The 14,368-nt window shown below is 39.2% G+C and overlaps 1 protein-coding gene across 1 annotated transcript in view; it reads left to right on the top strand.

Annotated features, from left to right (window-relative positions):
- The window catches only part of TENM1 (teneurin transmembrane protein 1), a 700,775-nt gene that overhangs the window by 585,538 nt on the left and 100,869 nt on the right, over positions 1–14,368 (top strand). Inside the window, exons 22-23 of the mRNA XM_074360055.1 lie at positions 44–187; positions 7,583–7,832. Of these exons, the coding sequence (XP_074216156.1) occupies positions 44–187; positions 7,583–7,832 (394 nt within the window). The remainder of the gene's footprint in view (positions 1–43; positions 188–7,582; positions 7,833–14,368) is intronic.

Below are 14,368 nucleotides of genomic sequence, written 5' to 3'. Positions count from 1 at the left end.
TCTCTTAAAATTTTCTAATGTGTTATTAACTCTTCGTTTGCAGTGTCTGTGGGATATGAATATGAAATGTGCCCTGACTTAATTCTCTGGGAGAAAAGGACAGTTATCTTACAAGGTTTTGAGATGGATGCTTCTAACCTAGGAGGCTGGTCATTGAACAAGCATCATATTTTGAATCCTCAAAGTGGTAAGCACATTTTAAAATATTTATTAATACTGTTTTCCTAATGCTGTGTGTGTGTGTGTGTGTGTGTGTGTGTGTATTACATAGTCATTGCAGAAAATTTGGAAAAGTGCCAGGAAAAAAATTACTTCTAAGTCCACCACTCAGAGATGACCGCATTATATTTCTTTTCAAAAGCAATGATCTGATTTCAAATTAGTGCTAGTAGAGTGAGACTTCTTTGTCACAAAATTATATAAAACTGGGTTTTAAGAATCATCTACCGTTATTGCTCTATCTCTAGTGATTAGCCAGTCTATCTGACATTGTAACCAACTTTTAAAAAGTGGAATAATAATTGCCATATTTCATGCGATCTAACAGATCATCGATTATAAGTACACCATTATTTTATGGAAAATGTTGCCGGTTAAACTATGACATGCACTGATTGCAAGATACATACTTATTCCAGAGATGTGAAAATGGGAAGCCTTACACCTTAGAATTAATGACTTATCTATGTGATCCAGTTTTCAAAGGCTTTAGTGAACTCTGTCCTATTTTAAACACAACCCCGCAGTGTGGCCTTAACCCCATTGAAAAGATCAAGAATCTGAGGCTTAGAGAGTCATGTGACTTTCCCCTATGGCTCACAGTTAGTAAGTGGCTCGAGCCATGTGCTCTTTCTCTACACCAGTTGTTCATCCACATAAATGTCAGAATACGCAGTAAGAAGCCAGGGACAGAGTAAAGGGTCAGTAATGGGTAAAAGAGGAAAAGAGGTAGGAGGGTCACGGGAAGAAGTGAAAGAATCTGGGGAAAGAGTCCAGCCCTGGACTTCACTTACTTTTAAGCCTCCTAATTCCTGGACTTAGGAAAAGATGAAAAAGCAGTGAGAATCAGGACACTCCTTTTGGACCGCTTTTCCTGCTATCACGTTCTCCTAGTTTGTAATTTAAATGTTAAATAGATTGGGACCACAGGTGGCCCTTGAGCCCATGCTTCCTTCTCTCAGACAAACTGATTTTGCCAGCCTGGTTATATAAATGCTTCATCTAAGTTCCGTCACCTCCTCTTGCTGGGAAACCAATCATTGGCGTTTCCATCCAGCATCATTTGAACTGTTATGTTTTCACTGTGAAATCATTTCTTTTCCTCTAAGAGGCAGATTCTGACCAGCCTTGAGTGGAATGTGTACTTTAGGTTATTTCTCCAAGACTGGGGATGTGAATGTATTGAGGCAGCTACATCCTTCCACCTGACTCTCCTTGTATGCATCTTACCTTTGTGAAACAGCTGGCTAAGGACCGGGTATCTTGTGAGGCCATGAACTGAGCAAGGCTGAGATCCATTTCATAACCACATCTGTGGGCTTATTCATTTGCACCAGAGTTCAATCAGCCAAGCCAACCAGCCACAGAGGCTGGGAAATTTTGACTGGGTTTGCTTCAAGCAGAGAATGAGACCGCTTCCCATAGTCCTAGCATGGGACCCTGAAGGTGCAGGAGTCTGTTGCAGTCTGCCCCCTTTACACCTCCTTCTCCCCTTTCAAAGGAGATTCTAAATTCCATTTCCAACTGTTTGTTTTTTTAAGAGCAAAAATTCAGGCACAGATACGAAATGCCAACTTTTTTTTCTGTTGTCAAAAGGAGAATCACAGTTTTAAAAGTACAAAAATGAAAGGGCAGATGCCACTTATTAAATTATTAGGTTTTTTGTTTTGATTTGAAAGAGTTTGACATTTTAAGCAGCCATTTCTTTTCCACTCACTTTTATTGGCTTGTATGGATTGTCTCTTTCAAATGCCTGTCATTGACATTAAACATAAAGTGGAAATGACCTCAATCGAGCTAGCCCCCAGCTGTGTGTACCCCATCTTATATCCTCTTACCGTTTGCTTTACCAGGCTTAAAAATTCAAAACAGAGGGGAGCCATTCAGAAAGTTGGCTTTGGGGGACCCTGATTTCCACAAATGTGTTCTTTCCACCCTAATTCACCAGTAATTCTTTTTAGGTAATAGGTACCAAGTTATTTCTAAGAATCTTTTTAGCTTTATTGAAGTATAATTTATACACCATAAAATTCACCCATTTTAAGTGTACACTTCAATGATTTTTATAAATTATAGAGTTCTGCAACCATCACCACCACACAGTTTTAGAGTATTTTTATCACCCCAAAAGATCTCTTGTGCTCACCCCAACCCCACTAAATCTACTTCCTGTCTCTTTCTGAGAATTTTATCATGAGAAAGAAACCTTAGTTGAGATAGAGCTTTAAAAAGGAAGAGTTGTGCATTTTATCATCTCATTTGTAGGCACATTGTAGTTCTAACCAAGAACTGGTCACACTTGACAGGAAACAGATCTGAAGCCAACTCTGCCACTGCCTTTCAGCCTGCCCTTGGACACGAACACCTCTCTTGGGACATTTACGAAGTCTAAATCCCACCCGCAAAGGCAGCCTTCTAGTAGCAGGACTGATAAGTGTGAAGGAGCAGCGTTGAGAGGACCAATTAGAAAGCAATGCTTTTTTCCCCCTCAGGTCATATAGTCTTTTCTGACTGATTAAGGCAGAAGAAGCTAACTCTTTAGGCACCCCGCTTTTTTGATCTGAGACAGATAGCAGATTAGAAACAAGAATCTGTCTTCCCCCAATTTCCTCTCACTGGTTAAAAAGACACCTGTAATTAGATTGGATGTCTGCTGCCATTCAATTCTTCAGTTTTTCTTTGGCTCCAGAATCATTATTCAGCGGCTAGTTTCTAGTAGGCAATGTTTTCAGACCATTTGTCATTTCAGTTGCAGCAGTTATATTTACCTGACAATTAACCATTGTTTGTGGAGCATTGTTTCCAAATATTATGCCTGATATGTAGAGGTGGCTCCTGCTTTCACTGAGATTAAAAAAAAAAACCCAGAAACTTGTTTTTTTTCAATATTATTCCTTCACAGTACATCTTTTTGGTGATTACCGTGAGTACATATTTATCCCTTTTAAGATAAATCAGTTCTTTAAAATTATGACAAATGAAAATGTGTACATGAATCATCTATTAAAGAGCTAAGCTATTTGTTATAGTATATTTTTATATCAAACATATCCCCTAGTGTGCCCTGCCAGCTGAGTGTTTAAAATTATTAGAAAGAACAATCAGGGTTCTAATTGGGTATTGTCATCCATCTGAAATGGATAAAGAATTTCCTTTAACTTAGCCTGCAAGATAGGCCAGTAGTTTGTCAGCAAATGGTTTTACTGGGAGGGGAAGTAAATTTCCATTGATCACACTGGCACGTCTCCCAGTTTGTGTTTATATTCTCTCAGTTAAGTCCTAAGAGAAATATGTATGGTGTCCCTTGTTGTTCATAAGCCTGAAAAATGGTTTCTTCTTTGAAATCAGCATAAAGCACCACCCACTGGCTTCCAAGGGGAATTTCTATTTCAAACTTACTTATAAGCTTCAAAAGAAGTTCTAAGCAAGGTAGCAGGAGGGTATGAGTAGTGTGTTCAAAAGTGTGCTTAACTTATTACACAACAGACTTGGCTTTGGGGCAGAGAAAAGGAAAACCTGGGAACGAAAATGTGCAGTAGGGCCCCTCAGGTGGGGTTTGTTGACTGTTAACAAGACCACCCCCACCCTCCTTAGCAAGAAGTTGGCCTTCATAAATAATGTGTGTAGTCTCAGGATCATTTGATTCTGTTTTCAAAATGAGCATGTGTGGCAGAATAAACTGGAAGGGAGGCAGCAGTAATTGATCAAGATTTCCAGGAACATAAACAAAATATTTTCAAAGCAACCTTTTGCTGAAGAATTGGTGTTAAATCATTGTCGCTAGATGGTATGCCCTGGTTCTATGTAATGGAAGGTTAAACAGATTCTTGAAACAACAAAAACACCCTTCAAAATGATCTATTTTTGCAGGGCAATACAAAAGGGGTTTGCCCATTTTTGTTTTGATTGCTTCAGCTTTAAGCAGGAATGGTAATTTCAGTACACAGGCACTTTAGTACCTTGCATGAAAGCAAGACATCAATTGTTGAGATGTAATCAGAAAGTACATTGCCTTATGTTTTATTTCCTTTAATCATTCTTCTTCTTTGATGGAGTGCTGGGCTTTCTAATAGAAAAGGGGAGTTTTAGAATTGCAGGCTTAGAAGAATGTTTTAGAATAGCCATCTTTAGTTTTTAAATTGCCAGGAGCCTGGTAATAACATGTCATTTTGAAGGTAATTGTTAACTATACCATTATATTGATATAAAAAAAATGGAGATCTATCTGTGAAAATAGATGTTAATAGCAAATCTGGTATTTCCAAGCCAATAATTGGAAATATTTTTTGAATGATATACCCTGTAGTGCATTGCTGAAATACTGACATGCTAAACAGTTGGTTTCCTCATTTATTAGAGAACATATCATAGTCTCATTGGTAGGATATTCAGTTAGTGATCATCAGGAGATTTCTTTTCAATGATGTGGTGCAACTGTCATGCCGGTTCTCATTCACTTTCTCCAAGTTCATTTAAATTGCGATATTGATCACACTGCAATTAAGTGTTTTTTGGGAAATGAAATTTTGTCCTTTTAATCTGACTTAATTAACTATTCTAAATCTTAAGGAATTTCTTTACTGCCTAATAAAGTTATTAATAAAATTAATAAGAAAGTAGTGAGCCTCAAGAACTCTATCTCATGGCCCTTCAGTAAAAGACCAGTTTGTTAGGACATAAGCTCATAGCTGCTCCTGCAGGTCATATGTTGAAAAAATAGCCAGAAATCACTTTGGGAGGGAAAGTAAAATTACTTTAGATTTGAAATCCAAAGGCTATAGGAGCGTGGGATTTCTGTTTAGTGGAAGGTCTCTTCCAAGGGCATATTTGGTACCATGATTTTGTACATGTTTTACCCTCTTACTTATTCTTGCCAGCAATGTTCCTATTTCAGAGTGATCAGTAGTTTCTGTTGTAGGAATGTGGGACACAGTCGGAAGAAAACCGAGGAAGACATTTCAGGAAATGTTTAGGGACAGTAACAGGCAGTCGGAGGAGATAGATAGCAGGGGTCATGGGAGAAAAAATAGCTGCATTCATTCATTTGCTGTCAGTTCCTTCAGCCTGACACATTAGCATGCCTTCTCACCACGTGGATGTTTTACCTGCCCTGGCTCATTCTGGGCAGATGAGCTATTTAGCACAGCAGTACTTGTTCCTTGGGTTTTCGGCCCAGGCTCAGCAGGTTTGCAAAATCATTGGGATTTGGACAAGGAAACGAGAGACTTGGAGCCTATTTTCAACATTTACTGAGCATTTCTAATGACTTGGCCACAGGGATTGGCACAAAAATGCAGAAAGGAGTAAGACAGAGAGTCTGCCTTCAAGGAGCTCATGTTCTAATGGGGAAGATACAGAAGTAATAGAAACTGTATTATATACAATGTGGCAAGTGTTCCAGTCGAGCTATGGAAACACACTATGCACACACAGAGGAAGGAGTCACTAATTCTGCCTGGACAGGGCATTGGGGAAGAACTGAGCTGAGGTTGGGAGGATAGGTAAGAGTTCCCCAAGCAAGCAAGATGAGGAGGGCATTCAGGACAGAGGGACTAGACAAGTACAAAAGCAGAGCGGAGTGAAAGCACGTGAAAGGAATTGTAGATAGTTTGCTGTAGCCGAATCTCAGGATACAAATGAGAGGGCAATGAGAAGGGAGACTGAGGAAGGAGGCAAGAGGCAAATCATGAAGGACTTCGTACGCCTTAATAATAAGGAACATGCCCCTTATCCCATCAGGGATATGGAGCTATTGGAAGGTATAGAGCCAGAGGTTGGAAAAATCTCTACAGCAGGTTTGTGGACAATGGATTGAAGATGAGTATGCATAGAGACCAGGAGACCAAAAAGTTAAGAAAAACTGAACTAAAGTGGTAGTAGAAATGGAGACCATGAAACTGGTTCAACATATTTTAGGAGGCAGGCTCAATGGGGGTTTAGTAATGAATTCGATTTAGAGAATGAGGAAAAGAAGAGCAACAGTGGTGCCCACATTTCCAACTTGGAAATACACGCATGTTGATACCACTCATAAGATCAGTAGGGAACGCAGGAGGAAGGGCAGGGTTTGGTAAGGAATGCAGAAAAATAATGAGTTCAGTTTTAAACTTGTTGAGTTTGAGGTACTCTGGGGGCATCCAAGCAAAGAGATCTAGTAGGAAATTGCATATCAGGTGAGACCTCTGGACAGGAGAAAGTTTCAGCATAGTGAGGTGGGAGTTAAAGCCATGAGAATGGATGAGATCGCCCAAAGAAAATGACTGCAGAGTATTTTCCAGCATTTTCATAAGTCAGTATCTCTATTTCCTGCACTGATGATAGTGAGATATGGTCCAAAAGAGTGGAAAATTCAAGTCCCTTCCTTATATCTTTGAAGTGCATTCTAGCAATATGATTTCTTTTCTTTTCACAGAAGTAGATTACCTTCCTGATTGTGTTTTGCTAAGGTTAATAATAAAATTGACTGATACTCCCTTTTCAGGAACCAGTTGCATAGTGAGGGTAGTTTGAAGTCAGACAGTTGTGTGCCACGCATGAGAAAAAAGTCAACCAGAGATGGAAAATCAGCCACAGATGATTCACAAAGTCCCAAATGAGCAGGAGATCATTAAGAGTTAGTCAGTCATCAAATGCTTTATTGAGGCATTTAAAATCAGCATTAAAAGGACTGGGTATATTGCCTCACTTCACAGATGGACAGACTGAGGAAAGGTGTTATGCTGCCGTTTGTTGTAGCTGTGCAGTTAAATAAAATCTGGGGTGATGTGCTTCATTCTCAAGTTCTTTTGTGGCAGGCTAGTGCTCCTTCCTGCTTTGAATAATGAGAGAGAAATTAAAATATTGCTGAGAATATTGTGTGGTAATTTTTTTATTGAGGTATAGTCAGTTCACAAAGTTGTGCTAATTTCTGGTTTACCACATAATGTTTCAGTTACATATATATTCATTTTCATATTCATTTTCACTATAGGCTGTTACAAGATATTGAATATAGTTCCCTGTGCTATACAGTATGACCTTGTTCATCTATTTTTTATATAGTAGTTAGTATCTGCAAATCTCAAATTCCCAATTTATCCCTTCACCCTCCCCTTTCCACCCTGGTAAGCATAAGTTTGTTTTCCATGTCTGTGAGTCTCTTTCTGTTTTGTAAATAAGTTCATTTGTGTCATTTTTTTAGATTCCACAAAAAAGTAATATTATATGGTATTTTTCTTTCTCTGACTTTACTTAGTATAATGACCTCCAGATCCATCCATGTTGCTGTAAATGGCATTATTTTATTCTTTTTTATGGCTAAGTAGTATTCCTTTGTATATATGTATGTGTGGTGATTTTTTAAATTCTTTTTTCTTGGATCTAGGAATCATACATAAAGGGAATGGAGAAAATATGTTCATTTCCCAGCAACCTCCAGTCATATCAACCATAATGGGTAATGGACACCAACGGAGTGTAGCCTGCACCAACTGCAATGGCCCCGCCCATAACAACAAACTCTTCGCTCCTGTTGCCTTAGCTTCTGGCCCTGATGGTAGTGTGTATGTTGGTGACTTCAATTTTGTAAGGCGAATATTTCCCTCGGGAAACTCCGTTAGTATTTTGGAATTAAGGTAAGTCTCCTCTAATCTCTGTGTTTGCTTAGTGGATAAGGAAAAGGCAAGAATAAGATAACATGAAGAGACAAGGCATTGCCAGAAGGAGCCAAAAGGCACTTGCCCATATTGTAATACGGAGCTTAGATGCAGGAATAGGGACAAAGACATAGATCAACAGGCCTCCTCCGACTTGAAGGAACCTTTGAGCACTGCTTTGGAGAAACAGGAAGTGTTGACATCCCTGTATGTGTGGCCTTCCCTGGGTGCATTCCTGTCACTGACGTGGATCTCAGTACTTCCGAGTGCTCAGGTAAGTCACTCAACCCTTGCTCTGGCCACTAGGAAGACTGATCAAAAATCTCTAGTATTCATTCTAGCAGACAGAGATATTGTCAGATCCAAAAGGCTAAATTTTCTAAGTTCTCCAGGTCCAATCTTTGGAAGTGGTCAGTTCATTAAAAGGAAAATGGTAGTCTGAGTTTGCGTGGCATGATAAAAGGAAGAAGAATTAGTTTTTTATCCTTAAAAGCTCTAATCCATTGGGGAAAAAATGATTAAAGCATTTATCTTTAGACATTCTTACTCTGCTTTAGGGATTTTCTTGAGAGTACAAAGTATTTTTGACACCTTTTGAAAGGAACTCGCGTTTTGGTATTGCATAATCTGAAATTACACAAAGATAACAACTAAATAGACCATGGCGTATTCAGCTTTATTTCTCCCTTTCTAAGGATCTAAGACACAAATTTATGTCCCCTGGAGTCCTAGAAAAGGAAAGCATCCATGCCCATCCCAGTATGGATAGACAAACCTGTTTCCTTTCCCCTGGGTAAACTGGTAGAGCATTTCTTCTAATTGGTTATGACAGCTTTATCCCTGACACATGCCTTCAGGATCTTAGGCTGAAAGTTTCCCTATGTCCCAGAAGATTTTGATGCCACTCTATAAGCTATCCCATAAAACAATTGTTGCCTTAGACATTACCTCATTAACGTGAAAAGTAGTGACCAAAAATATTGGCTGGGACAACAGAGACATTGATGCAGCAACTTATAACAGTTGGGACCAGTCAAAGCACATGAAAAGTCTTGGATCATTCTCATTTAACACCTATATTCATACAAAGATAGAAATTTGAATGTATAAGGACATTCCTTGAAATTTTTTAGATTCTTGAGCTTTGCTTTGCAATCTACCTCCCTTTTCTCAGACTGAATTAGTCCTTCATACCTAGCTGGGGAAATCTACTCCCAAGTCCCCATCCATTTTTCACATTAATTCACTCCAGTTTTAATACATTTCTTAATTATAATTGCAAACGCTGTCATAGAGAAGAAAGCTGTTAAATCCCTTGACTGATAAAAAAAAATAGACTGTAAAGTTAAGATTTTATAAAGATAAAGCACATCTAGAAAGTCTAAAAAGGTACTAATTCATAATACCCTGCCCTAATCAAATGTTCATGTACCTCAGGATGTCACACCTCACGGGGATTTGTCATTACCAGCAGTATATCCGTCTGTGCACCTAGTTACTGGAAAGTCAACGAGGAAGACCGAGATGGTTGTATGCCTGGATTTGGAAATGTTTTATACAGTGTTCTACGTTGTTCTCAAAATCCTAGGGATGCTCTGTCTACATGATGCCAAATGTGGATGGAGCACTGAGCAATTCGTTCACCATCTGAATGTTTCCAGGCATGCAGATACTGGCCGTCAGATAGACAGAGATCTCTATATTTCTCAAAGGAAAAAAACCATAGGATTATCTATAAAAACAAAAAAATAATAATATTACTATAAAGAAAACCCAGCTAAATTTAGTCCTATCCCTGGTAATTTAAATGCAAATTTACCTAAGGTGGAACAATTGTCATTCATAGGTGAGATTCTCCCTTGGTCAAGGATTCTTAACAGTTCACAAATTTGCATTTTAGTCCAAAGTACCTCATGACCTTCAGCACAAAGTCATTTGAAGAATAAAATAGAGTAACTTGGACCCTAATGGCAAAGTGATTTTCTCAGTATAAAGAAACATTTGTTTCTGACAGAGTGAAGTCTTTTCCAATCCCTCTGTTCCTTCTTACTCCTACAACACTGTTTTCTCTCAGTGTCGCAGCTCTCAGACACCTAGCCAAGCACACCCCAGGAGCTCACACACCCAGGCTCTCACTCAGCCTGACTCTCCCTAGCTGGCTCTTCTGAGCTGATAGCCTTTAGAGCAGTTCTTCCTATTTTTTTTTTTTTTTAATTCTCAGAACCTTTTTGAGAATCTATTGAATGTTATGGGCCTACCCTCACCAAAGGAAAAAACAAAAACACATTCACACAAAATTGTACACATGATTTCAAGGGTCACATATTTTCCTTCTCTCCTCACATACCCCTGCCCCCCCCCCCCCCCCCAGCAACCTAACCCTGTGGCTGAAGCCCTTTCATAGACTCAGGGTCAAGATTCCCTGCATTAGGTTCAAGGAGAAAAAGACAGTTTTCTCCTTTCTCTACTCCAACATTCCTGTGATTAGCCATTGGAGAAATAAGCTGATTGAATACATATATATATGATCACTTTGAACTAATTAATAAGCAATTTGACTATAGTCAAAACCAGGAACCCAGTTTATGGCAGCAAACATTATCTGTCACGTTTACTCAGAAACTAGTATCATTCTTATTAGATTCACTTTTTTTAAAAAAGTATCTATCCTGATCAGTAGCCTATATTATATACAGTGCATCTTTCACATATAGTTGGTGAATGTATATATTTGCTTTTTAACTTTCCCAGGTTTAAATTTCCTGGGGAGAAATAAGTTGATATAAGATATCTTAACAAGCATAATGTTCATTGAATTCTACTATATGTAGACAGAAACTTCATTTTGTACCAGTTTTTTTGTTGTTAGAATCAGTTAATTATTCTTGCCCACCCCCGTGCATATTAGTCATTTTATTTGGTTGAGTCATCTGTTTCCTTGGAAACACAGACTATATATACTCATAATGTTATTGGTTGCATTTAAAACTGTGAATGGAAGAGCAATATCGTCCATAAGTTATTACAGAAAAGGATAGAGAACGTTCTAGCTCTTCACTCTCTGTCAGGTTATTCATTATAGAACTTAATAGAATTACTCTGTTCTCTACTTTTGTGTCTATGAAATTAACTTCAAGTTAATATTTGGGTATCCTCTTATATGCCTTCTGTGGTTTAATTTGTATTTAAGATCCACAGATGTGTAGTTCTCAGCCCAAAGTTTGAGGACATTTTGAGAGGACATAAAGCTTGTTACTACTGGATGCCCTTCTACATTTTCTTCTATTCCATCTTCCTGTTCCATATTGGACCACATTGAACAATTCTTGATGCTCCTTGACATTTCAAAGATTAGAAGACTATAGATTTTTCCTACCTTAGCTCTACTGATCCAAACCATCCCCAACTGAGTTTCCTTCATGTGACCTCAAAAATAATTTCATCATCATTGGTTGCCAATCATTTCTTTCCTCTAGCTGGTCCCCCATTGTCTGAATGGGGAGGGTAAGGAAAAGTCAGTTATGTCATTGTTATTAGCAACATGCCAAGGGTAACAGTATTGTTAGTTAAGTATATAGGCCCCCTTTGCCTGTTTACTGCAGATTTCATCCACCAATATACATCTTGGTGCTTCCTTTCAGTGAGAAAGTGAGGTAAGCTAAAGAAGGGAAGCTGATAAGATCATGCAGCTAAACCTACAGGAGTCTCAAAAATACATTCCATGAAGATTTTTTAAAAGATAGATTCATTTCTGTGTTAGGCAGTATAGGTCTACGTATCCCTAGTGATTTGCTTCTCATGTTAAAATTTGAAACACACACACACACATATTTCAGTAACACAAAAGTAATATTACAGATTTGTGAGCTTAGTGATAGAGAAGTCCATGGAGGTATCTGGTGCAATACAGTGCCCACTACATCCCTGACAGTTGGTCGGCTCTACTTGGTTTGATCCCTTTCAATAATAGAAAATTTACAGATCTCTCTTGACAGCACATTGCATGTTTGGAAAGCTCTGTTAGAAAATTCTTCCTTCTGCTGAACCAAAATCTGCCTTCATGAAACATCTACTCAGTAGCGGCAAGTTTTAACACCTGAAGCAGCACAGAAACCACTTCCCTCATTTCCCTGACAAACATTCACAAGCATGATGGCAGATGGCATAGGTTCCTGCGCTTTCTCTTCTTCTTTCGAAGCATCCCCCAGTCCTTCAACTATTTCTTCTCAATTATGACTCTGTTTCTTTTTCCTTTGATTATGGCCTCAGGGTCACTTTCCAGTTTTCTAAAACTTACAGGGATAATTATGTAAGTAAAAACAGGAGACACCGTATCAAATGCTTTGCAAGAATTCAAATAGGAATATCCCCCGCTCCCCTCTCATCTTCTAATTTCACAAATTTATTAGAAAATCTATTAAGCGTGACTGGAAATGATTTATTCTTTATAAAAACCTCATGCTGTTATTGTTCAAGATGCTGTTATTCTCTAGATATTTATTTTGTCCTTCCCATAAAAATAAAAGAAAGAAAAAAAATTAGAGGCTGGCAAATGCTTCTTGGTAACTTGAGTCATTTGGCTTTGACAAATGTCAGTGTGACATAAAAATTTCTCTTGAGATCTTACTGTTTCTTTTACAGTGACTGCTTAATATTTCTTACATGGTGCTCAGAACTCAACTCATGTGCTTGACTAGGGGTCGATAGAGCTGGACTAGCTCCCATTTAGGGGCAGTTAGTATGCTGAGGGGCAGTGGAATTTGTAGAGTGCTCTGCTGAAGGGACAAATGGAACCCGGACTTTGAGAGCTCCGAAAATACCTGAGAAATGACCAAGGACCATCCTCTTGTCAGCAGCACTGGAGCTCCAAACAGAGAAACAAACTACCTGTAGATGAAATAGGTGTTTACCTTCCAATTTAATCTCATGTATCAGCAGTGACACTCAAAGGCTCCCTTCACCTCACCCTAAAACATCTTTGCCGGCCTTCCACAGCACCCCAATTTCCACTCTAAGAAATGTGTTCCTTTGAGTGAGACATTGCCTCTCCAAGAGTCCCCAGCCAAAGAACCTGTGTTAGCATAATGGCCCAGCAAGCTAAAATCACCTTTAGTCCCTGGGCGTGGATTTGTTTGTCAGATTGATTTTCAAGCCAAGTGCTATAGCTGAAAGCAGGGCCCTAAAACACAAGACAGGTAAGTTGTGACAAGGCCAAGGACAGAGCCAGAGAATGAGAAGGATAATCTTAGACGAGGGTCTGTGGAAGGTGGAAGCACTAAGAAGTCAGCGAGTGGCAAGAGTGGGAACTTGGTCTTCAAAGGGAAAGTACCATGGAAAGATGAGCAGGGAGGGAAGTCCGTTCTTTGACATCAAATATTTCTGACTAAGTATGAGGAAAGAAGCTGAGAACAGCATGAAGGACAAGCGAAGTGCAGCCACCACCACAGAGCAGGCCAAGCAAACTCCAGTGCGCCTGCTCACGAGGCAGCAATTCCGAAATGGGCATATCCGTTCTTTCTCCATCCCCCACCTCACCAAAATATGCAAAGAATAGGTCAAACATGGTGTTAAGTGAAAGAAGCCAGGCACAAAAGGATATATCTTATATGATTCCATTTATATGAAATGTCCAGAATCCACAAATCCATAGAGACAGAAAGCAGATTAGTGGTTGCCTGGGGGGCTGGGGAGTGGTGGGAATGGGGACTGACTGCTGGTGGGTACAGGGTTTCTTCATGAGATGATGAGAATATTCTGGAATTGGATGATAGGGATGGTTGCACAACTCTATAAATGTACTAGAAAGTGGCGAATTGCACTTTTTCGAAGGGTGAACTTTATGGTATGTGAATTACATCTTAACAAAAAGTTTTTAATTAAAAAAAAAAAGACTAGATAGCCCTTTTAATCATGTAGGTCCTAAACAAAATCAAAAATCTGCTTGAAGATCCTACCATCAAGATCATTTCTTGCTCTACAAAGGTTTGCATTTCCACTCCTTTTTCCTCCCAACGCATGGCAAGCTTCAAGTCAGTTAGTTGCCAGGTGGTCATGCCCACTGATGGGCCCAGGCACTTGTGAAGCGCTCACACACCGACACCTCAGCATGCAGTTGGTCTTGAGCTAGACAGCAGACTGACTGTGGTGCTGGCTCGGTCCTAAATCTTTAACTAAAAGTAATTCTGAGACAGAACAAGGTCACACACTGGAAATAAATTCCGTCATTTTCACTTCCTCCCCCTGAGATGTTAATGAGAGAAGCTGCTCTGCATAATATGGGACATCTTTCCAAATTCACAGTGACATTATTGGCAGGATCAGAAGCAGCTGCAAGAAAGTCAAACCATCCCCCTCCCCACCCCTTGCCATCACCTAAGAATTTCAAAACCCTTTGTAGTCAAACAAATGGTTCTGTACCATAAGAATCTGTTGTAGATAAAACCCTGCTTTAATGAGGTCCTTCTAGTACTTTCACAGCTCATCTTCCTTCAAGAGGATCAGGTAACAGTGATTAG

Source organism: Camelus bactrianus, chromosome X (assembly GCF_048773025.1).
Source record: "Camelus bactrianus isolate YW-2024 breed Bactrian camel chromosome X, ASM4877302v1, whole genome shotgun sequence".
NCBI classification, from domain to species: Eukaryota; Metazoa; Chordata; class Mammalia; order Artiodactyla; family Camelidae; genus Camelus; species Camelus bactrianus.
This window is presented reverse-complemented; position numbering and strand designations above follow the sequence as displayed.